This window comes from Ochotona curzoniae, unplaced genomic scaffold (genome assembly GCF_017591425.1).
Source record: "Ochotona curzoniae isolate NIBS_2020 unplaced genomic scaffold, NIBS_Ocur_1.0 scaffold_274, whole genome shotgun sequence".
In the NCBI taxonomy this organism is placed as follows: Eukaryota; Metazoa; Chordata; class Mammalia; order Lagomorpha; family Ochotonidae; genus Ochotona; species Ochotona curzoniae.
Genome location: NW_024467101.1, coordinates 4,963,054 through 4,985,437, shown reverse-complemented (window position 1 = coordinate 4,985,437; position 22,384 = coordinate 4,963,054). Strand labels below are relative to the sequence as shown.

Genomic DNA, 22,384 nt, shown 5'->3' with positions numbered 1-22,384 from the left:
CTCTCTGTATATCTGCCTTTCCAATAAGAAAATAATAAAAATAAAAATCTTTAAAAAAAATAAAAAATATAAAAAAAACCAGCTGGTGCTGGGCCAGTCTGAAGCCAGGAACCAAAGCTTCCTCTGGGTCTCTCACATGGGTGCAGGGTTCCATGGCTTTGGGCCATCCTCTTCTGCTTTCCCAGGCCACAAGCAGGGAGCTGGGTGGGAACTGGAGCAGCTGCGATTCGAACCAGCACCCATATGGGATCCTGACTTTTGTAAGGTGAGGATTTAGCTACTGAGTCATCACACATTTGAAAGGTAGACTTATAGAGGGAAAGAGGAAGAGAAAGGTCTTCTGTTGGTTTACTTCGTAAGTGAGGGGCTAAAACTGAGCCAATCCAAAGCTTGGAGTCAGGAGTTTCTTCTGGGTCTCCCACGTGGGTGCGGGGTCCCAAGGATCTGGCCATCCTCTGCTGCATTAACAAGGAGCTGGATGGGAAATGAAGCAGCTAGGCCTTGAATTAGTGCCCATATGGGACGGTGGCTTCCCAGACAAAGGCTTAGCCTACTGCAATGCACTGCACTGCCAGGGAGCATACCAACTTTTTAGGAGTTTGTGGAATGGCCCAGCCCAGGGTGGCAGTGATAGGGATGCTAAGAGGCTGCATTGAGAGGTTCCTGTGGAGCCTCCAGTTAGGCAGGATCATTGCTGGCCAGGGGAGCAGCGCCCAGCGGGGAGGGGGAGGGGGAGAGGGAGAGGCCCGCACAGTGCCAGGGCAGCTCTGCCCATGGAATGTCCCACTGAGGGACAGAGGGGCTGCCGCAGGGAGGGAGTGACTCGGAGAGAGGGAGGCAGGCTGGGACTGCCACAAGGGGGCAGGGGTGGTGGTGGTGGTGGAGCCAGTGGGGTGGAATATGGCCCTGGTTTCCTTTCTTTCCCTGCTCCCCTCTAGTCCTGGGACGGGGTGGGCCAGGAAAGTGGCCCAGTGTGTACAGCAGTCCCAGCCTGCAGCCTGAATGGCTGCGTCCGGAGGATAGAGCCAGCTTGGCCCCAGCCACAGGCGGGTCAGGTGGCAACATCAGGCTTGGCGTCAGCTGGCGCAGCCACCGCCTTCCTCACCCAATTGCAGTGCGTTACAGAACATTGTCTCAGAATGAGCCCCATGGCCGTCCTGCTTAGCAGCTGACACATCTCTGGGAGACAGCAGGTGATGGCAACCGGTACTTGGACCCTGGGACTCCCAGGGGAGTTGCACACGGAGCTCCTGGCTTCAGCCTGGCCCAGCCCCAGATACTGCGGCAATTTGAGGAGTGAACCTACAGGTGAACGATCTCTCTTCCCTTACTGAAAAAATAAATCTTATAAAAATAAGAAGCGGAAGCCAGGATGTAGTAGTTTCAGCCTGCCTATGACTCCAGCATCCCATACAGGCGCTGGTGTTTGTCCCGGCGGCTCCACTTTGCTCCCAGCTCCCTGTGAGTTTTTCTTTCTCTAAATCACCTAAACCTTCTCCCCCTCTTTTTTTTTTAGAACAGCTCTTCAGTAGCTTGATTTTGTTTGTTTGTTTGTTTTATGTTGCCAGCCATGCTGGCCTTGGCTGGATTGTATGGTGGCAATTAACGTTTTTATAAACCATGGATACAGACACGGGGCCTTACTGGACGGCTCCTCAGCCGGGGAGGGGGCAGTGCCGGCTGTGTGTCTGGGTGTCGGGTGGGGTCCGCGCTCGGTGCCATGGGGTTGGGGGGTCGCCGCCTGCCGTCCTTTGTGACGCCAGCTAAGAACAGCCGGGAGGCCCCGGGCGGCCGCGGTGCGGGCAGAAGCCCCCACAGCCATGGCTGAGACGCAGGAGCAGCTGCTGCAGCTGCAGAAGGACAACCGCGACGGCCGCCAGCGCAAGCAGGAGCTGGAGGAGCTGGTGCGAGGGCTCGAGGCGGAGAGCGAGAGCCTCACCGGGCGCCTGCAGGACCTGCGCGGGCTGGAGCGCGGGTGCGCGCCTCGACGGGGTGGGAAGCCCACCGCCCTTCCTCGGGGGCCCGCACCTCCCAAGAGCCGGGACGTTTTGGGGACCGAGCGGTGGTGGTGGTGGGAGTGGGGGTGACGCATTCGGTGGTCTGGAAAGCCGAGGGCGGCGGGGGACCTAGCATCGGGCTTCTCCCCAGAACCGGCCCTCCAGGCCGCGGCTGCTGGGGATGGGGTGCGCGTGGGGGAGGAACCGGGTCCCCCCTGCGTCTGTCCTCCCGCTCCCGCGGTGGCCCCCATCTCCTTTTTCTCCCCAGCCTGCAGCGGAGGCGAAGCCAGGCGGCGCGGGCGCTCCGAGGGGAGGTGCGGGAGGCGGCGCGGGAGCGCGCGGAGCGGGCGCGCGCACTGCTGGAAGCGGCCGAGCGCCACAAGCGGGAGCTGGTGGGTGGGCGGGGCCTGCGGAGGGGCGGGGCTGGCGGCCTCGGAGCCCCGCCCCTTCTCCGCCTCCTCGTTGGCAGGAGCAGCAGAACGTGCGGCTGCAGGAGCAGTGGGAGGAGCTGTCCAGTCAGGTAGGTGCTCCCCGGGTCTCCCGCTCGTCCTCCGCTCCGCTCGGTCGTCCCGTCCCCACCCGCCTCCTCACGAGCCCTTCTCCTAGCTCTTCTACTACGGAGGAGAGCAGCCGAGTCAGCAACGCGCGGAGCAGCAACTCGGGACCCAACTGGTAGCGCTGCAGGTGCTGGCGCGGGGCTTGGAGGGCCGGGGGTGGAGCCCGGAGCTCGGCCCAGGGCGTCTCCCCCGTTCTTGACGTCTCCTGCTACGCGATCTTTCCAAAAGAAACAGCTGGAGGTGCTAGAGGCCAAGTACGCCATGCAGGCGGAGAGTTTGCGGCAGGTGCGCGCCCAGCTGGGGTCTTGTACCGGGGAGGGGCGAGGAGGGGAGGGAAGGCTTCGGATTGGCGTGTGGGTGGAGCTGAGCAGGTGCAGCCGGACCAGGGAGGGGCGTGTCCTCTCCGGGCCCTCACCCGAACCTCTCTCCACCCTCTACATCCCTCTCCTGGTATCCCCGCACCCCAGGGCGCACAGCGGACGGAGGAGGCCTGGGCCAGCTTCCAGGAGCAGAGCGGGGTCCTGCAGGTGCGGCGCCCATAGCTTACCGGGAGGGCCCCTTCCCTCCAGCTCGGTATTCCGCACCCCCGCCGCCCCTGCTCTGAGGCCCCGAACTTACACCCCTTAGGAACTGCAGGGAAAAGTGATGGAGGCTGCAGCAGCGCTGGACGCCTCGCGGGGCAACCCGGGACCGTAAGGGACTTGGGAACGGCTTGATAGCGGCGGGGTGACTGCGGGGGCCTTGGGAGACAGATTCGCCCCAAGTGGATGGCCGCCCCCGCAGGTGGGACGCCGAGTCTCGTCCCGAGCAGGACTGCGCGGGCTCGCTCATGCAGGAGGTGGCCGAGGCGGACTGTGTGAGCGCGCGCGTCGGGGCGGGCCGCAGCCGGGGTCCGCCTCCCACGGGGACCCGCCCCTCTCCCTCGTGCCCACGCGTGGGAGGCGGCACGGGGGTCGTGCGCTTTGCCCCGGAGTGGTGCGCAGAGCTGCAGGTCGCTTCCTCTCTTCTCCCCGTGCGTCCCCACAGGAGAAGCGGCTGCTCGGCGGTGCGGGCGCAGGTGGCGTCGGGTGAGCGAGACGGGCGGCTGGGGCTCAGGGTTGGTGTTTCCCGGGGCCGCCTCCGGCATCCCTAGCCACGACCCCGCGCGTCCCCGCAGGCTCTGGGCCCTCGGCGCGCTGCAGACGCTGCTGCTGCTGCCGCTCGGCTTCCTGACGCTGCCGCTGCTGTACGCGGCGCTGCTGAACCCCGACGGCCTCCGGCAGGGCCTCCCGCACCTGGGCTCGGACGCCGCCCGGCGCCGTCTGCGCTATACGCTGTCCCCGCTGCTCGAGCTGCGTGCGCGGGGACTACTGCCCTCCTAGCGCACATCACGCTGGCCACGGCCACCTGTGTCCTCCGTCTCGCGTGTGTGCTTTCTGGGGCGCCGAGGAGCGGGGAGGGGGAAGAAGGAGACGGCCGGGGGTGGGGGTCCGGCTGCAGGGCGGCGCCAGGCCTTGCTGAAGGAGTGGGCCATGCTCGCTGCTCACCCCGAGAGGTCCCCACGGCATCCGTGGTTCACCTGAGGGTAGTTGGGTGGGTGCTGCAGCCCGGGCGGCAGCGTGCTTTGCTGTCTCCCCTCTGTGTGGAGGGGAACTTCACTGGTCTCATGCACACTGAATTCTGCTTGTTCTAACTAATGAAATTGCTTGACAAGCATCAGGTGAAGATATGTGTGGTTTTTTTTTTTTCTGTGCCTTTATTTTAAAAGATATTAGTGTGACCTTTGAATATGACTTTTATATGTGTACTTTTAAAAAAAGGTTTATTTTATTGAAAAGTCACATATATAGAGAGGAGAGACAGAGAGGAAGATCTTCCATCCGATGATTCACTCCCCAAGTGAGCGCAATGGCCAGTACTGCGCCGATCCGAGGCCGGGAACCAGGAACTTCTTCCTGGTCTCCCACACGGGTGCAGGGTCCCAAGGCTTTGGGCCGTCCTCGACTGCTTTCCCAGGCCACAGGCAGGGAGCTGGATGGGAAGTGGAGCTGCTAGGATTAGAACCAGTGCCTATATGGGATCCCAGCGCGTTCAAGGCAAGGACTTTAGCCGCTAGGCCATGTCGCCGGGCCCTGCTTATGTGGTTTTGATAGTTCTTAGATGCTATTGATTTTCTTGCTACAAGGTTGAGGAAATCCTCCCAAGGTTCATTGGCTGATAGTCCACTTGCCCAGATGCTGTCAAAGCTTGTCCGGGAGAGCTGTCCAGTTTATTCTGCCCTCCATGGTACCAGACGTCCTCTGCAGGCCTCAGTGAACTGGTTGTCATGCACCATGTGCGTGTGGGCGTGCTGTCCACTGCACAGCATTCAACGACCGAGGAGACCCAGTTCTGACACATGCACTCCACAGTCAGACCACACAGATCCTATGATATTCCCTGTGGTTGGAATTCTGATTCCAGTGGTCCACATTGAAGGGTCCACAAGGAAACCTCATCTGAGATGACCTGACTCTTGAGTGCTTGTGTGTGCCAGCGATTGTGGGGTCTGGCTCAGTCCATCACCGGTAGCAGCCTATCCACAGACTGGTGGTTTCCGTTGCTGGGTCAGTTCTGTCCCCAGCCCCATCTCATACACAAACCAATGGATGCCGCAGCCCAGCCAATCCACATCCACTACACACTTGGCCCTCACGCACACCAGTGGGAACTGAGGCCTAGTCAGAGCGACTCCCAACAGCCCCCACCCCAGTCCCAGTTCCCGAGCATGCTGGTGTGTGCAGCAGACTGGTCCCGTGCATTGAACATCCCATTTGGCTCTCCAGCCCACACTCCTGCTGGCAGGTGCCACTGCCTGTCTAGCCAGGCCTACCCTAGCCCTGATTCTCATGCTCACTAGTTGCAGCTGCAGCTAGAAGTGGCCACAGTTTCCCCACTAGGTCCATTCCCAGCCTCAGATCTTACACTTTCCAGGTGGTTCAGCAGTCTAGCCTGACAGGACTTGCCCACAGTCCCAGCTCCTGCCAGCTGATGCTGCAGGCAAAGCCCAACCAGTCTGCTCTTACTCAGGCTCATGTGTGCGCCAATGGATAAGCCTGGCTCTCCCCCAACCTAATTCACATGCAAACCTGCAGATTTTGTAGCCCAGCCCAGCCTGGTATGTGCCCAGTTCAAGCTCTCATACTCGCCAGTTAGAGCAGTGGCCCAGAGGGGAGACCTCACAGACCCCTTGCAAGGCTCACTGCCACCTCGCAGGTCTTAATGCGTGCTGGTGGATGCTTCATCCTAGGCTAGCATGTCTCGCCTCACCTCAGCATTCACTGGTGGCTGCTGCAGCCTGGCTCAGCTCAGTATGGTCCAAGTCCCAGCTCACACTGGTGGGTGTTACAGCCTAGCCTAGTCCAGCCAGCCAGCCCCTAGTTCCAACCCTAATGTGACCCGGCTGATGTTGTGGCCCAAATTGGCTTGTCTTATACCCAGTCCTGGTTCTCATGTCTTGCCAGGGGATGTTATGAACTGGCCCTGGTTGGTCTGCCCCAGACCTGACCCACACATACATCTGTGGGAACTGTAATCTGGTCTGCTCTGGGCTGCTCCCAGCCTTGGTTCTTGCACTCACCTGCAGGGACTGTGTCCTGACAGAGGAGTTCTCCAAGCTCCTCTATCAGGTCACCTCCCAGTCGCAAATCTAACACACTGGTGAGTCAGTCATTGGCCTAACCTGACTTGGCCCACCTCCTGTCTTGGCAGCTACAGTGGCTTTGTCCAACCAGCCCACACTCATTCCGGCTGTTACTGTTGGATGTCACAAACAAGCCCTGGCTGGCCCATCCCCAGTCCCAGCTCTCACATGTTTCAACTGGTCCGAGACCTAGCCCAGCCTGTCCTACACCTACTCTGGCTCTTGCAAGTACTAGTGGGCACTGGAGCCTACCTCAGTCTGGCAAAACCCAGACCGAACCCACACCCATACCGAGGTATTCTGCAGGCATGTCCAGCCCACTTTGCCTCCCCATTCCAGCTTTAGGGCTCACCAGCTGCTGTGTCCCTTTAGCTTCCCAACCAGGCCTGCTCCAAGCCATAGATCTTGCACATGCTGGTGGTTGCTCCAATCCAGCCTGGCATAACCCTTCACCCGGCTTGGTATTTGCCATCAGATGCTGCAGCCTGGGCTGGCCTGGCCCTTTCCCCCAGGCCCAAATTTTGCTGGTGGGTGTTGCAGCCTAGCCCTACCCAGTCTGTCCCCATCCCTGGCTTTCATGCAAACCAGTAGGTGTGATAGCCTAGCCTAGTACCCGATCTTGGCTTCCTTGCATGCCAGTGTGTTACGCATTGGCGTGGCCATTCCCAGTCTGCCACCCCAGAGGCAACCCACATACCTGCTGACAAGTGAAACAGCCCTAGGCCTGGCCAACACCGTGCCAACTCATGTACTCACCATCATGAGCAATCAGGCTGGGCTGGGTAGGCTGCAGCACCCACCAACAGGAGTTGGAATAGGGGGCAGACTAGACTAGACCAGGCTGTGCAGTAAGACTGTGGACGCTGAGTGAGGCGAATCATGCCAGCCTGGGCCCAGTGAGGGCTGGGTACATGGGACAGGGGATCTGACAGGACTCGGGTAGCTTGGCTCAGATCACGGGGCTTACCTGTGTGGTGGGGCATGGGTTCCTGAGCCCTGGGGATGGGAGAACTAGTGGGGTGTGGGTCGCTTGACCTAGATCCTGGAGCCCACCGTCTAGGTGGGTGTTGGTTTTGTGGAATGCTGGGGATGGGGGATTCGGTGGGACTTTGGTTTCCTGGCCTGGGTCCCAGGACCCACCTACTAGATGGGTGCTGGGGAATCTCGGTGAATGGAGCCAGTGGACATTGGGAAGGTGACATCATCCTCGGATCAGTGAAATCGGCAGCATTCCAGAACTATCCAAACCACTTGGACAGAACCCTCGGAATATGTACACGTGGAGACTCTGGGTTGATATGAGGTGGCAGCTCCTCATCCCTGGGTACTGGGACGTGTGGAAAGTCATGAGTGGTTTTCCCTTTTGTCTCTTCCTGTGAGGAAAATGAGTGCTGCGTGAGGCTTGGCTGTTAAATAGTTAAGGACTTCCTCTCCAAGTTCAGGTCCGAAGTGGGCCGACCCTGGGAAGAACCGCACGGAGGAAGGTTCTTTGGAGATGCAGATGTCTGCTGCACACACTCCCTTTAGGTTTCTGGCCAGGGCCGAAGGCGGTGCGGGTGTGCAAGATTGTTTATGCAAGATAGGGTTCCCCTGCCTACACACGTTCTGTCTGGGCCCTCGGCCGGGCCTGGGAAGGAATGTGTGTATGGGTCAGAGAGAAGGTACCAGGTTAGAATAGCTGGCCCAGTGCCGCTCTGGCGTAAAGGATTATATATACAGCCAATAGCCAGGAAGAAGCACGCCCTATTGAGTTGCCGTAGTGCCCAGTGATGTGCTGTTCCCAGCCTGGTGCTGAACTGCCCGTGGTGCCCGGTCATGTGCCCGGTCCGGTCCTGAGGGTCGTGCTGGGGAGAAGGGCCCTAAGGCGGTAAACACTACAGTGGATGAATTCTCCTCTACCTGGTCTCCCCTTTCTCCTCATACCTTTTCTTTTATCTTCACTTATTTTATTCTCCCTGCTCAATAAACGTTTTATGGCTTATCTAAGAAAGGCTTGCAGAGTGCTTTGTTGCAGATCAAGCCCTAAAGTAGCGACCACGCACAGCTGGGAGCTAAGAACCTCTTGTTCCAATACTTCCCTTCTCCCAGAAACAACAACAATAGCAAATTTGGGCCCTGTGGCGTGGCCTAGTGGCTAAAGTCCTCACCTTGAACGTGTTGGGATCCCATATGGGCACCGGTTCTAATCCCAGCAGCCCTGTTTCCCATACAGCTCCCTGCCTGTGACCCGGGAAAGCAGTCGAGGACAGCCCAAAGCCTGGGGACTCTGCACCTGTGTGGGAGAGCCGGAAGAGGCTCCTGGCTTCGGATCGGCGTAGCATCGGCCGTTGCGCTCACTTGGGGAGTGAATCATCGGACGGAAGATCTTCCTGTTTCTCTGTATATCTGTATATCTTCTTCTCTGTATATCTGACTTTGTAATAAAAATAAATAAATCTTTTTTAAAAAAAGCATAGCAAATTTGGAAGCAATGAATTCACTCGATTTTCCCTAAACCTTTATCTTTCCCATCCTGATCAACCATGTTTTTTTTTTAATTTTTTCAATCATGTAATCATTATTTTAAAAACTAAAGTTAAAAAATAATAAAAAAATATTTATTTTGTTTTTATTGGAAAGGCAGATTTACAGGGAGAGAAGGAGACATGGAGACCTTGCATTCGCTGATTCACTCCCCCAAATGGCTGCAGTGGCTGGAGTTGGACTGGTGCAAAGTCAGGAGCCAGAAGCTTCCTCTGGGTCTCCCAGGTGGGTACAGGGGCCCATGGATTTGTGCCATTTTTATCTATTTTTCTGGGCATATTATCAGGGAGTTGGGTGGGAAGTAGAGCAGCTAGGACTTGTACTGGCACCCATATGGGATGCTGGCACTGCAGCTGGAGGCTTAGCTTCCTATGCTACGGCAGCGGCCCCCAGTTCCTACTTTAATTGGACGGGACTGTCCATGTTTTAGCATGACTATCGATACAGCTGCATCAAGGTCTAGAACTATGGTTTCTCTGACTTGGCTACTGTTTTTCTGTTCCTCCTCTTTTTTTTTTTTTTTTTAAAGATCTTCCGTCCGATGATTTACTCCCCAAGTGAGTGCAACGGCCAGTACTATGCCGATCCAAAGCCAGGAGCCAGGAACTTCCTCCAGGTCTCCCACATGGGTACAGGATCCCAAAGCATTGGGCTGTCCTCGATTGCTTTCTCAAGCCACAAGCAGGGAGCTGGATGGGAAGTGGAGGTGCCAGGATTAGAACTGGCGCCCATATGGGATCCCAGTGTGTTTAAGGTGAGGACTTTAGCCGCTAGGCCACGCCACCGGGGCCCCCATCCTCTTTTTTTTTTAATATTTATTTTATTTTTATTGGAAAGGTGGATATACAGAGAGGAGAGACAGAGAGGAAGATCTTCTGTCCGATGATTCACTCCCCAAGCGGCTGCAACGGCTGGAGCTGAGCCAATCGGAAGTCAGGAGCCTCTTCCGGGCCTCTGAAGCGGGTGCAGGGTCCCAAAGTTTTGGGCCGTCCTTGACTGCTTTCCCAGGCCACAGGCAGGGAGCTGGATGGGAAGCGGGGCTGCTGGGATTAGAACCAGCGCCCATATGGGATTCTGGGTGTGCAAGGCGAGGACCTTAACCACTACACTATTGCGCCGGGCCAACCCCCCTCCTCTTTTTTAAAAAAAGATTTATTTTTATTGGAGTGAGACATACAGAGAGCAGGAAAGACAGAGAGGAAGATCTTTACTCCCCAAACAGCTGCAACAGCTGTAGCTGCGCTGATCCGAAGCCAGGAGCTTATTCTGGGTCTCCCACATGGGTGCAGGGTCCCAAGGCTTTGGGTTGTCCCCAAGTATCTTCCCAGGCTACAGGCAGGGAGCTGGATGGGAAGCAGCACCGTCAGGATTAGAACTGGTGCCCATATGGGATCCCGGAACTTTCAAGGCAAGGATTTCAGCTGCTAGGCCACGGCGCTGGGCCCTGTTCCTCCTCTCTTGCCTCCATTTGGATTTATGGCTTGATCTGTGCTTGAAGTGGCTCCCCCACCTGTGGCTGGACTTCTGTGCCCATGGGGTCTTCCCACCCTGAGCCCATGTTTCAGAGCTGGGGAGAGGCTGTGATGGCAACATCCAGCCTGGAGAGGGCAAGTACGTGGCAGGAGCTTCCTTAAACCTATGATAGTTCTCTTTCTAGTTCCCCAGCCGCCCAAGTCTGGCCAGCCCCGCCCCGATGTCAATCAAATTGCACTTCTGAACACTTTGACATTTTATTTTGTCCACCTTGGGAAAGATTTCTGTTTTATACACAAGAAAATACTTCGGGTACCTATGAAATAGAGGGAATGTGTCCAGTGCAGAGACAGAGGCCACACGTGCGTGGACGCACCGTCCTGATTGTCGCAGGGCTCTGAGGCCCTGAGCGCCAGGCTGAGGCGCCCTGTGAGGTCCCCTCTGCCACTGGCCGAGGTGCTGGGGCTCCCGGCAGGTCTCCTGCTTGGACCACGACAGGGGGTATGGCAGGGGGCCATGTGGCGGGTGCCAGGCTCCAGCACTGCCTGTGGGGCAGTCTCCCGGAGGGGCAGTGTGGGGTGCTGTCAGTAGGGGATGTCATTCTGATAGTACTGGATCATGTCGTAGGTGCGGCTCCTGCGAGGCCCAAGGGAGAGCAGAGATAGTGGTGAGGGGTGTCCCGGGCCCTGGGGTCGCACTCCTGCGCAGCCTGGCCCAACTTCCAGGAGGCCAGACACCTGTTCACACTCTCAGGCGTGCCCTTCCTCAGGCCCTCCCACAGCCCAGAGCTGTGCATTCTCCCCCGGCCCCCTGCCATCCCTCGGCTGCTGTGTTCAGGCCTCCTCCCCGCACACCCCCTATGCACATCCCCAGCAGGTTGCAATGCTCCAGGTTGCCTCCTGGCCTGGTGATGGAGTGAGCAGCTCCCAGATTCTCAGAGCCACACCCAGCCAGCCTTGAGGGCCCTGACCACCTTCCAGGGCACCTCCCCACTGCGCAGGGCACTGAGGGAGAGGTAGGGCCTTCCCAGAGACCTGAAGCTCTCCTGAGCGTCCATCTCCAGGTGCCCTGTGCAGGTGGGCACAGTTCCTGGCACACAGGCCGCTGCCAGCCCACTGTTCCCTGAGCTCCTGTGAGGCCTGCGGGTTAGGGGCAGCAGGCGCAGGCGGGAGAGGCTCCTTACCTGTTGCTGAGGAAGCAGCTCTGGATGACCTTCATGATGAAGTTCGCCGCCTCGCGCTCCGTCATGTTGGGGCTAAACCTGTGCCTGGGGAGAGACGGCTGCTGGCTGAGACTGGCTCGGCCTGTGCTTGAAGCGGCTCCCCCACGTGTGGTTGGACTTCGGTGCCCATGGGTCCTCCCACCCTGAGCCCATGTTTCAGAGCTGGGAGAGGCTGTGATGGCGTCATCCAGCTTGGAGTGGGCCAAGCATACGGCAGGAGCCTGGGGCTCGAGCTCCATGGACACGCTGGGGCCAGGCCCAGTCACACAACAGGTTCCCATGTCTGCCAAGGCAAGTGTCCCCCAAGGGCCACGTTACTTTGTCAAGGAACCTACTTCAAGAGCTTGATTGTCTGGCCGCGGAAACAGGGCAGGCCTGTGTCCAACATGAGTGTGACCAGGGAGACGACTGCGTCCATGTAGGGCCTGCGAGAGATGGGGGTGGTAGACAGAGGCCAGCCTGGGCACTGGCCCTGCCCCCAAGCCCTGCGGCCCACTGCCACCAAGCCCCACACACTCCACCCCTCCCTGGGGTCTCCAGGTAGCTATCTGCCCCCACTGGGCAAACGCAGACACCTGGAGCAGCCTTTGGCTGCTGTGTAGGGTGCATCCAGGCCCTGGGGCCTCTGTGGCAGTGGAGTCTGCATAGTGCTGGGGGCGGGGATGTAAGAGCAGGTGCCCAGAGCTGCTCAAGGTGGAGGGGTGCTGGCAGGACACCTGAGCAGACAGCAAACTTGGCGCAATCCCTGGGCGACCAGACACAAGCCCTGGGTGACCAGGTGCCCGAGCACTTCCCATGTGCTCTTTGAATTCCTCCAATGTCAAGGGGGCCTCGGGACACCCCCCTCCCCACTATGGGACCCCCAGAGCTCACCGGACGGCCAGGTAGCCCCGGACACACATCTCCATGAACCACTTGAAGGGTGTGGCCTCCATCTTGCCCCCCATGATCATCACCATCTCATCTGTGAGCTTGATGTCTGGCTCCCAGCCCAGGTTGCCGCCTGGTGAGCTTTCGAACATGAAGCCAAAGTCTGCAAATTTCCAGGGTGCGTGCATGACTGTAGGGTCCCACTGCCTGGGCAGCTGGTCTCTAGTGTCCACCCTGCTGCTCTGCCCCCTCCCGCCCCCTCCCCCAGGCAGCAGAGGGTAGCTGACCGATGTGGATGATGTGGCCCTTCTTGTCCAGCATGATGTTGCCATTGTGCCTGTCCTTGATCTGCAGCAGGAACAGCAGCAGGCTGTAGGCAGCCATGCTGCGGATAAAGTTGTAGCGTGCCTGCAAGGAGGGGAGGAGTGGTCACAGTCGCCTTGGTCCTGCACCCCGGGAGACAGAGCCCGAAGCACGGCCACCAGCTTTCCTCTGGGCTGCAGCTCCAGGTGGCTCAGACCCCTAAGCAAGGCTACAGGAGATATGGTCTCCCTAAAACCCCTAAAAATATTTATTAGAAAAGCAAAGCAATGGGAGGGAGAGAGATTCCATCCACTGGTTTACTTCCTAAATGGCTGCAACAGCTGGAGCCAGGCTAGAGCCAGGAACTTGGGATACAAGCTAGGTCTTCCCCATGGGGGGTGTGGGGGGTTCAAATAAACCTCATCTGTGGCCCCACAGGGTGCAATGGCCAGAAGCCAGGCACTCTGATAGTAGGTATGGGTATACCAGCCAGCAGCTCGCCCCTCTGCACCACAGCACCTGCCCCCTAAGTGACCTGGCTTGATGGAAGACTTGGAAGAGCAGGGTGAGGGTGGAAGCAGGTGGCAAGGGCTGGTAACCAGGCTACCGGACCGCTACCTGCTGGAAGGCCAGGGTGGACTCGTCCCCGTACTGGCGTGTGAAGTAGTCGTACATGCCAAAATCCGTCTGGCGACCCAGCTGGTCCCGGGAGGTGCAGTCAGGGATGCACTCGATCACACCGCACTAGAAGAAGGCCAAGTCCAGAGGCCGCCGCTGGGCAGGGGGAGGGGGCTGCCTCCCAGGTGCATGCTCAGGAAACTTACCCCTGGGGCGGTGGCCACCACCCGGTAGGGGAAAACAAAGAGGTCTAGGCCCACGAGCTGGAAGATGTTTTTGAAGAGGTCGATGATCTGCAGCGCCAGCATGTCCTGAGAGTGGGTGGGGTGGGCACAGGACCAGGTCAGTCCCCTTGGGGTGGCCCCAGTGACTCAGCTAAGGTGAGAAGCTAGGTGGCCAGGGTGGGCACGCAGGAGTCATGGCAGAGCAGTAGTGCACATGGCCAGGCCTCATGGCTTTGGGGTGTGACTGGCCTGCACTTTTCTCTGGGTGGGGCAGCCACTCTACTTCTCCCTGGTGCACCCAAGCAGATTTGTTTCTGCTTGGGCCAAGGCCAGAGGTGGGGCCCGGGCCGGCTGCCCCTCACCTGCCGGCAGTCATCTCCCACTTTGAAGATGGCCGCCTGCCAGCAGATCTTCTGGCCGTCTGCCTCTTGCTTGCAGCCCTCGTCCTCGGAGTCAGAGCGGCAGCGCAGGCCTGAGGGCAGTGAACAGTCCCTGAGCCCGGGCAAGGTGGCCCACCCTGCCTGTGTGGCCTGACGGGACCCTGTGAGGGTGGGCGTCACCTCCATTAAACCACAGCGAGGCGTGGCAATGTCAGGGTCAGTGGATAAAGTCGCGGGACCAAGAGGCCTTTCCCTAAGAGTGTTGAGGCTTCTGCGGGACCAGACATGTCCTGTTTCCTTCTGAGGGAGGTCTGAGGGAATTGGGTGCTGTGGGCTGAGGGCAAGGGGGTGCGTCTGCACACTGGGAGGCTTTGGGGGGCCAGGATGTAGGCAAGGTTATGGAAGCAGCAACCGTCCTGGCCAGCAACCCTCTGTGCAGCTGATCATGCTCCTTCTCTTAAGTTGAACAATGTCCCCCCAAATTCACACTCACCCCAACCTGAGGCTGTGACCAGATCTGGAAACAGGGTCTCTGTAGACATGGTCCCTTGAATAGCAACCCCAGGAGGCAACGCCCCACAAAGCCTGCAGACGGGGCTGCTGGATGCGCCAGCTGACCTGGTGAGGGCCAGCAGATCGCCAGGGCTGATCACTGACCTTCCTTCTCCAGCTCACTGACTCCACACCGCTTCACCTTGAACTTAGCCAGGTATGGGGCTTTCGCAGCACTAAAAACAGCAATACAGAGGACTGAGGCAGGTGGCCCGGCCAATGGCTCCTGCCAGACACGAGACAAGGCAGGCGCTCACCTCTGCATCGGCGTCCCCGACTTGTAGTCGATGTCTAGCACGATAGCCTCAGGGTTACTGGGCAGGTAGCAGCCTGTGTGGGGACATGGAGTCACAGGGAGTCCACATGTGATCCTGGTGGGGGCCAGTTTCCACCACAGTCTCTGAGTACAGCCCCCCCTGTCCTGCAGCAGGGGCCTCTGGTCCTTCTCCCAGTCCCCTGCTGGCTTGGACCCTGGCTAGGGCTTCACCCACCCTCTCTGACGTTCTGCCTCATCACAGATCCCTCTGGCAGGGAATGCAGGAGCCACCCCCCCGCCCCGAAGGCAGTCCTGCCTGCTCCCCCAGGGCCCGTGTGCCCGCGCTGCACCCTCCCCAGCTGCCATGGCAGTCTTGATGAGGAGACAGAGGTCTGTATGGGTGCATGTCAGGCTTCCCCCGGCACACCTGGGATGACTGTGTGGGGGCCTTTAGGACACGGGGGCAGCTCCAGCCCAGCAGGGGGCAGGCTCAGGAGAGTGACTGGGGCCCAAGTGCACACCTCAGGGTGGGCCTCCCCAGGCTTCTGCTCACCTGGCTGCACCTTCACTTCGGACAGAGCCGACAGACAAGCCTTCTTCCTCTCGTCACCTTTAGGGTAGGGCCTGAGGGATAAGACAGATGTTTTGCTTTGTCCCCTATAAGAAATGGCATGACCCTGGGCCTGTCCCTGCTACTGTCTTTTTTTTTTTTTCAATCTATTTCCCTTTGTTTTATGGGAGATGCAGGGGGTGGACTGAGTGAAGGAGCAGGAGAAGGAAAGAGGTGAGGGATAAAGAGATCCTCCATTCACTGGTTCATCGGATGCCTGCCGCAGGCAGCTTGGGCCAGGCTGAAGCCAGAGCTGGGAACTCGGCCTGGGTCCCCCAGATGGAAGGCAGGGCCTTGAGTAGTTGAGTCATCACCTGCCATCTCCCAGAGGGCACATTAGCACGACGCTTGGATCAGAATCAGGCCCTCTGACATGGGGTGTGGGTGTCCCAAAAGGTGTTGACCACTGTGCCAACAACATCTGCCCCCAGCAACTATGGGAGGCCCTGCCAGGTCCCTGCCACCCCCAGGAGGCCCCTGGGTAGCCATCCTGCCGTGGTCAGGCGCTCTGTTCCCTGCTCCATATTCCTGACTGGGGCAGGTGAGCTGAGTTGCGGCTGTCTCTGGTCCTGCTGTATGGAGAGTGGGCTGCTATTGGGCCAGGCATCCTGGGCAGATATTAGCTGATCCTGGGCAGGCCCCTCAGGCTCTGCGCCTTTGGAATGATGAGGAGACTGTAACCTGGCCAACGGCCTGAGGCAGCCCAGGAAGTCCCATTCTTCCCCGGTCCTTTATGTGTGTGGGCTAGCAGCAGTCAGCAGCGCTACCCTGCTCAGCTCCCAGCTGCGGACCAGGTCTCAGGACATACGGGCAGGCAGCACAGTGAGAGGGGGAGGCCCACCCGGGCACTGGGGACAGCGCAGGGAAGGAGGTGGCGAGGAGTGGGGCCAACAACTCCTGCCTGGGCTTGCGGCCAGCATGGACAGTGCTGCCAACATCTGGAGAAGGACGGGCTTGGTTTCCAGGGAAAGCGTGATGGAGCTGGATGGTTGGTCTGGTTTTCCAGACACTGCTAGCACCCTTCAGACCTGGGAGAGAGCAGAGCGGCCTCAAGCAGGGTGCACTGTCCGGAAAGTGACTAAGATGTGTTTTCCAAGTTGGCCCTGCCCAGTGCTGGGAATCCTCCAGGTCTGGGGGCCTCCTCCCAGGCTGTGCCTGAGGCATTACTGGCCAATTGCCTTTATCTAGCAGGGCTGGCCTGGGCCTGCACCTGAGTATTTGTGAAGTGTTCCTGACCCCCACCCCAGGATGATGCCCACAAGGGGCTGCGTGGGGCAGGGGAGAGCCCAGAGACGGCTTCTCAGGTACTGTTACTTACTTGATGATGGCCGACACGTTGGTGATCTTGTTAAAGAAATCGAACTCCCGCTGGTAGAAGTCCTTGGCTGGCCCGGACAACGAGCCTGTGATCTCCTCCACTAGCTGCTCCAGGAGGTCCCCGATGTCCGCTGCCCAGGAAAGGGAGGAGCTGAGCACTGCTGTGGGAGCTGCTGCGGCTCCTGGCTCCTCAGGAGAACCCCGGCCCCTGCCCTGTGCTCCTCGGGCCTGCTGTGAGGCTGCCCGTGCTGGTCGAGCAGAGCTCTGCATCGCAGCAAGGGGGAGGCTGGTGCAGCAGTGTACCCAGTCAGTGTCACGAGGGGGCCACCCTGAATCGTGTCTTTTTTTCATGCTCCGTGGGAGGAAGCAGGATGGGCACCCCATGCCTCTGTGGTGCGTGAAGCACATGCTTTTCTGAGCAGCTTCCGGCCATCTGTCTGCCTTCTGAACTGAACTAATCTCTGGCAGATGTTGTCTTGAAAGTGACAAAAAAGGGAGCCAACCTTTTTTTTTTTTTTTCTCTCCTAGGAGCTCAGCAGCTTCCCATCCCTTCCCAGGGTGATTCCTGACAAGATGGCTGGTTATTTTTTAAACTCTTATTTTAATTGCTAATTCTGAGCAGCAACTGACACCTTGAAGGATCTCAACAGCTCAGCTGAGGCAGGCCTGCGACCCCCTGCCCTGGGATGTGACCCACTGTCACAGAAGTTGCAGCTCCTGGCAGGACGCTCTCACACACACTTTGGGGACTGCAGAGTGGGCAGCAGAGGCCTTGGGGAAGAGGGGGGCTGCTCCCCCTATGTGTGAAGCCTCTCCCCCAAGCATGGGAAGTGCGGGCTGGGACAGCAAACACTGGACCCCTGGAAAGCTCTGGGCAGTCCCTATGGTGGGGGGACGGGGAGGGAAAGGGACTGGATACTCACGGTCTTTCTGGTGTCCCTCCTCGTCTAGGTAGATGTTGGTTTTCATGTTCCAGATGAACTGGTGTGCCAGTAGCTGGGATTTGGATGCTGCCCATAGGATGTACTCACGCACGTAGCCCATCTGCAGAAGGGCGAGGCTGCTGTCAGCCCAGGGCTGGGGCCCCCACCAGCTGCAGAGGCACTTTTCCAAGCCAGGGCAGTGAGGCCTTGTAGCCTGTGTGGGCTGGGAGCCCGTGGGGTCTACAAGTCCACAGGCTGGACTTGGCATCTGTCTCCTAGAGTTCAGAACCACAAGTTGCAACCAAGTTTTGAGACAGTTGGATCAGAGATAACAGGTTGGGTATTAAAGGCTCCTTCGTAAGGTTTTAGAATAATGAAGCAAAATGATGGGAAGTTCCAGAAAGCTAATACAGAGGTGGGCCTTCACAAGACACACCTGCAGGCACCATCCCAGGCATCTTCCTGCTCGTTCCTTTTCGGTCCTTCTATGGCACTCACTGGAGTAACTCCAGTTTAAGGGCAAGATGCCTGTACGAGAGGCCACGCCCATCCCCGCACCTGTTGCCACTCATTTGATAGACTCCTTGGCCCCATGTCCTCTCCTGGTGAGTGGGCAGGCAGGTTACCACAGACTGGTAAGACTTCAGGTATCTTGCTGCTATGGGTTTCCTAATTCTAACCCACAAATGGACCTCAAGACAAACCACAGATGTTCAATCTTAAGTGTTTTTCATCCACGATCATTTGCCTCAGGCAGTGTGAGCCATAAGGCTAACAGAAACGGCCAAGGAGGGAGAGGATCGGCTGGAAGCGGCAGATTACACATCCTATTCAGTGATGCTAACTTGGCAACTTTACGTTAAGAAGCAAATTTGTGGGGCCCAGTGTGATGGCTCAATTGGCTAATCCTCCTCCTGTGAGTCCTGGGATCCCATATGGAAACTGGTTCATGTCCCTGCTGCTCCACTTCCCATCCAGCTCCCTGACTGTGGCCTGGGAAAACAGTCGCGCACGGCCCAAAGCTCTGGGACCCTGCACCCGTGTGGGAGACCCCAGGGAATCTGCTGGCTCCTGGCTTCAGATTGGCTCAGGTCTGGCCATTGCAGCTACTTGGGGAGTGAACCAGCAGATGGAAGATCTTTCTCCTTCTCTCTGTAAATCTGCCCTTATAGTAAAAATAAGTAAATCTTTAAAAAAAAAAAAAGGCAAATTTATATTTAGATGGGCCCCAGTGGGTGGATTAGTTGTAGCATGCCACAAGGCCTGGGTCAGCCCCTTGGTGGGTGTTTTCTGTGGCATGCCTGTGCTGGACGCTCGCTGGATGGGGACACTGCTAGGAACCCAATATCAGCATTCCCCAAATTCACGCTGAGGTCAGTAGGTGGGGGGTGGGGGCTAATCCAATCTGACTAGTGTCCTGCAGAAGACAGATAAGGACACAGAAGGCAGCCAGGACGAGCTCAGGAGAGGCAGGCCTCCGGGGAAACCACCCTGCCCACGCCCACACAGGGCTTGGATTTTAGTCTCCCAGTACGAGACTGGGAGAATAACAAGGAGCTGGGGTTGTGGTGTGGCAGGTGTGAGGACCCAGTTTTCCGCAGGGCACTGCCGCGAGTCTGGGCTGCTCCGTTTCTGATCTAGTTCCCTGTTCATGCACTTGGGAAAGCAGCAGAGGCTGGTTCAGTAAGGAGGAGGCCTGGAAGAAGCTTCTGGCTCCTGACTTAAGCCGTGCTCAGTCCTTGCCTGTGTAGCCATCTGAGGAGTAAACCAGTAGAAGTATCTCCCTTGCTCTGTCTCTTCCTCTCTTTCTGGAATTCTGCCTTTCAAATGACTAAATCTTAAATATAGGAATGAGTGGAAGAGGGTGGGAGGGAGGGAGGGAGGTCTGTTGCTTGCGCTGCCTGCCAACCCTCCCTGACAGTGGACTAGCACACACATCATCCCATGGGCGTCTCTTCTCTACTTCCCGCTGAAGCAGTGAGGGAGCCAGACTCGGGAGCTCAGGTGACCTGCAGTGACCAGAATCCCCATGCAGAGGGATCCAGGCTGCCCACACGGAGGAAGAGGCTGGCAACTATCATAGAGCATGAATGGGCTCAGAAGCAGGCAATGGAGAGTGGGACTCCCCTACCAGGGGCACCGGTGACTGAGGGACAGGCAGCAGGTGTGGCACCTGGAGATGTGGGGAGACCCTGCAGAGCCTGAATGGGTGGTGACAGGCGGGGCGTAGGGGGTGGGGCCCCCCTACAACCCCGGGGTGCAGAGGAGAGTGTCCGTGCAGCCTACCTTGTCATACCTGAGGGCCTGGACGATCTGGGGGATGTAGAACAAGATGGCGTCCTGTAGAGGAAGTGGAACTGTGACCTCTGGGTGTCAGGGAGGCCCTGCCCGGCTCTGGTTCTGCCCTCCAGCAAGGCAGAGAACCAGAGGAGGCTCAGGGGCGGCAAGGCAACGACCAGTGGCTTGAGACACTTGGAGAATGAAACCAAAGAAGGAAGGCTGCTGTGCCTACAAGGAGAAGTCTGTCTCTGGGAAATGGACCCAAGGTGATGGCACTCCATGGGGCTGGGACTGTAGTGGGTCAGGTTCCAGAACATTCTACTGACCTCCCTGACCTGTCATCAGGGTTGTACCATGGGGTTGCCGTGAGCCTTCACTGCAGGGTTAAAAGGCGCAGGTGGCTATCACGGGCAGTCTGCTCATAACTGCAAAACTGACCTGAGGCTGGCCAGAGCAACACCTCTGGAACCAAACTCAACTATGTTTTCCATGCCTAACTGCAGCTGAAAAACTCAACACATCTGACCTAGAATGGAAACCTGCCCTCTGCATCTGCTTGAACCACGCTGGGTGGGGAATGATGGCGAGCTCTGGGTTGGACTGGTCCCTAGCCCAAGGACCAGCTTGGCCACAAACCTGTCCCCTTTCTGTCCACTCAAGCATTCCTGGAGGGGCCCACCTCAGGCTGGCTCGTGCAGAGCTCTGGGCTCACCGGGGGGAAGGACCGCAGGACTTTCACGCCGTACTGTGCTGTGAGAGGGTGTGGCGGGTACATGCTGGAGAAGTACGAGAGGCCTGTCGGGGGGTCTGTGGGCGCCCAGCACAGCACGTGGCTGAGCTCCGGGGCATCGGCGTCAATGGTATGCCAGGTGACGAGGAACTGGGGAGAGCAGAACGGGGCAGCTCAGAAGGATGATCCCCAAAAGTGACACCTATAAAGCATTTGTCAATGGAAACCTAGGTGCCACATACTGAGACGGAAAACACACGTCATCAAATCATTCACACCAGTGAGGTCACTGTTTATTTTCTTGTTCCCATTTTTTTGATGTGTGTGCAATCTGAAACCAGGCCCCCGGGGCATGGGCTCATGTTACCTTGATGGCTTCGGGGACATCACTAACAGCTCCTGGGTCCAGCCGAACCAGACGCGTCACTTCATTCCCGATGGCTTCCGTGTTCTTAAACCTAGGACACACAGGGGGTGTGGGTGGGTCAGCCTCCTGGTCACCGTGGCGGGGGGGAGGGTGACATTGACCTGGAGGGATTCTGGCTGATGTCGAGTGACACACAGATGTCTATATTATGAATCTACTGATGAGTCTCAAGGCTAGAAGGATGAGCTATGGGAGAACGCAGAACCTTCTTGAAGAGGAATTCTCACTGTACAGTCGTTGCCATTAGAGCATCCCATTCCTTTTCCACACCACACGTCCCCCACGGCAGCCCATCCATAGGAGATGTATCTTAATGTGCCGCAGGGGGTACACGTCACCTCCCTGGGGGCAGGGCAGGCATGTTTTCTGCTGTTCCTGCCCCAGGCTAACGCGAGGGAGCCTTTCCCTTGAAACAATGTGGGATGACCAGTCTGGGCCTGCTCTGAGGATGCGGGCAGGAAGCAGCAAGGGGCAATTCTGGGCTCAGTGTGAAGAGGTATCTGTCTGCAGGGAGGCTGGACCTGCCTGGCAGGATGGCCACACGTGAGACTCTGCAGCCCCGTTCCCTTTCCACTTACGTTGGGTCCTTCTAAGAGCTGCCACAGAAGAGTTCAAAGGACACTCAACCACCCCTCACAAGCACATCCCTGTAGCCTACATCCCTACACCCCAGGCAGGGCAGCTTCTGGCCGCAGCCTTCTTTCTGGAATTAGGGTGTGGCCCCGGCTTCTCCCTGAGCCCCAAAATGCCATGGCCCCAGGTTAAGAGTCTAATGAGGTGGAGAGACTGCTGTGTGGGGGCAACCTTGGAACGTACACACGGCCTGGCCCATTCCACAGCTTCCTGGCTGCCCTGGGGAGGGGAGAGAGTTACATCACTTCTGCACTCAGGACCCAACTGGACCCGCACCCCAGAGGGAGGAGTGCCCACCTGGCTGGCAGCTGCACGGCCAGGTAAGGAGAAATGCTCCAGGCGAGGTTCACATTGTCCTTCCACTGCTTCTCACTCAGGCTGATGTACTTGGACCTCCAGTTGGCCACACTGCTCTCTCCAGCCTGGTCCAGCTCCAGCTCCGGGGCCGACAGCGGGTTGTACCACGTGATGAGACGCTCGATCTCAGTGGCCTGGGGAGATTGGACCCAATGCTCTGAGCGCCTTTGACAGGCATGCACACATCCCTCCCACCAAGTAGTATGGCATCTGCCTGTGCTGGCAGGGGAAACCCTGAGGGCCTTACCAGCAGGGATAGCAGCAGTGTCCTGCGCTTCATGTAGTACTTGTGCAGCTGGGAACCCCGGTTGGTTTTCTTGGACATGCCTAGGGAGTAAACACAAGCACAGGTGTGATCTCGGAGGTTGCCTGCCCAGCCTGTGAGCCCATCTTGCAGTGCTCGGTCTGGCCATGGCAGTGCGCGTTCATCAGGTCACCAGGACGTGGTGGGCGCAGCAGTGAACCTCCCAC

The 22,384-nt window shown here is 58.1% G+C and overlaps 2 protein-coding genes across 4 annotated transcripts in view; one reads left to right on the top strand and one right to left on the bottom strand.

Annotated features, from left to right (window-relative positions):
- Nucleotides 1–1,820: 1,820 nt before the first annotated feature.
- TMEM191C (transmembrane protein 191C) lies at nucleotides 1,821–3,915 on the top strand. The gene is made up of 10 exons (XM_041003932.1): nucleotides 1,821–1,975; nucleotides 2,266–2,389; nucleotides 2,467–2,517; nucleotides 2,604–2,681; nucleotides 2,783–2,839; nucleotides 3,022–3,081; nucleotides 3,182–3,246; nucleotides 3,338–3,410; nucleotides 3,581–3,621; nucleotides 3,711–3,915. Exons 1-10 carry the CDS (start codon nucleotides 1,821–1,823, stop codon nucleotides 3,913–3,915), a joined length of 909 nt encoding a protein of 302 aa, XP_040859866.1.
- A 6,539-nt stretch (nucleotides 3,916–10,454) lies between these two features.
- PI4KA (phosphatidylinositol 4-kinase alpha) overlaps nucleotides 10,455–22,384 on the bottom strand; it is a 101,543-nt gene continuing 89,613 nt past the window's right edge. For all 3 annotated transcript variants that reach the window (XM_041003946.1, XM_041003948.1, XM_041003947.1), the window contains 18 exons: nucleotides 22,161–22,240; nucleotides 21,854–22,047; nucleotides 20,864–20,954; nucleotides 20,479–20,646; nucleotides 19,773–19,826; nucleotides 17,487–17,607; nucleotides 16,565–16,694; nucleotides 15,190–15,260; nucleotides 14,638–14,710; nucleotides 14,486–14,556; nucleotides 13,811–13,920; nucleotides 13,431–13,535; nucleotides 13,225–13,350; nucleotides 12,591–12,711; nucleotides 12,307–12,466; nucleotides 11,769–11,858; nucleotides 11,395–11,478; nucleotides 10,455–10,847 (listed from right to left, as the gene is read on the bottom strand). In XM_041003946.1, coding sequence (XP_040859880.1) covers nucleotides 10,796–10,847; nucleotides 11,395–11,478; nucleotides 11,769–11,858; nucleotides 12,307–12,466; nucleotides 12,591–12,711; nucleotides 13,225–13,350; nucleotides 13,431–13,535; nucleotides 13,811–13,920; nucleotides 14,486–14,556; nucleotides 14,638–14,710; nucleotides 15,190–15,260; nucleotides 16,565–16,694; nucleotides 17,487–17,607; nucleotides 19,773–19,826; nucleotides 20,479–20,646; nucleotides 20,864–20,954; nucleotides 21,854–22,047; nucleotides 22,161–22,240 — 1,901 coding nt within the window. In that variant the 3' untranslated portion in view covers nucleotides 10,455–10,795. The remainder of the gene's footprint in view (nucleotides 10,848–11,394; nucleotides 11,479–11,768; nucleotides 11,859–12,306; nucleotides 12,467–12,590; nucleotides 12,712–13,224; nucleotides 13,351–13,430; nucleotides 13,536–13,810; nucleotides 13,921–14,485; nucleotides 14,557–14,637; nucleotides 14,711–15,189; nucleotides 15,261–16,564; nucleotides 16,695–17,486; nucleotides 17,608–19,772; nucleotides 19,827–20,478; nucleotides 20,647–20,863; nucleotides 20,955–21,853; nucleotides 22,048–22,160; nucleotides 22,241–22,384) is intronic.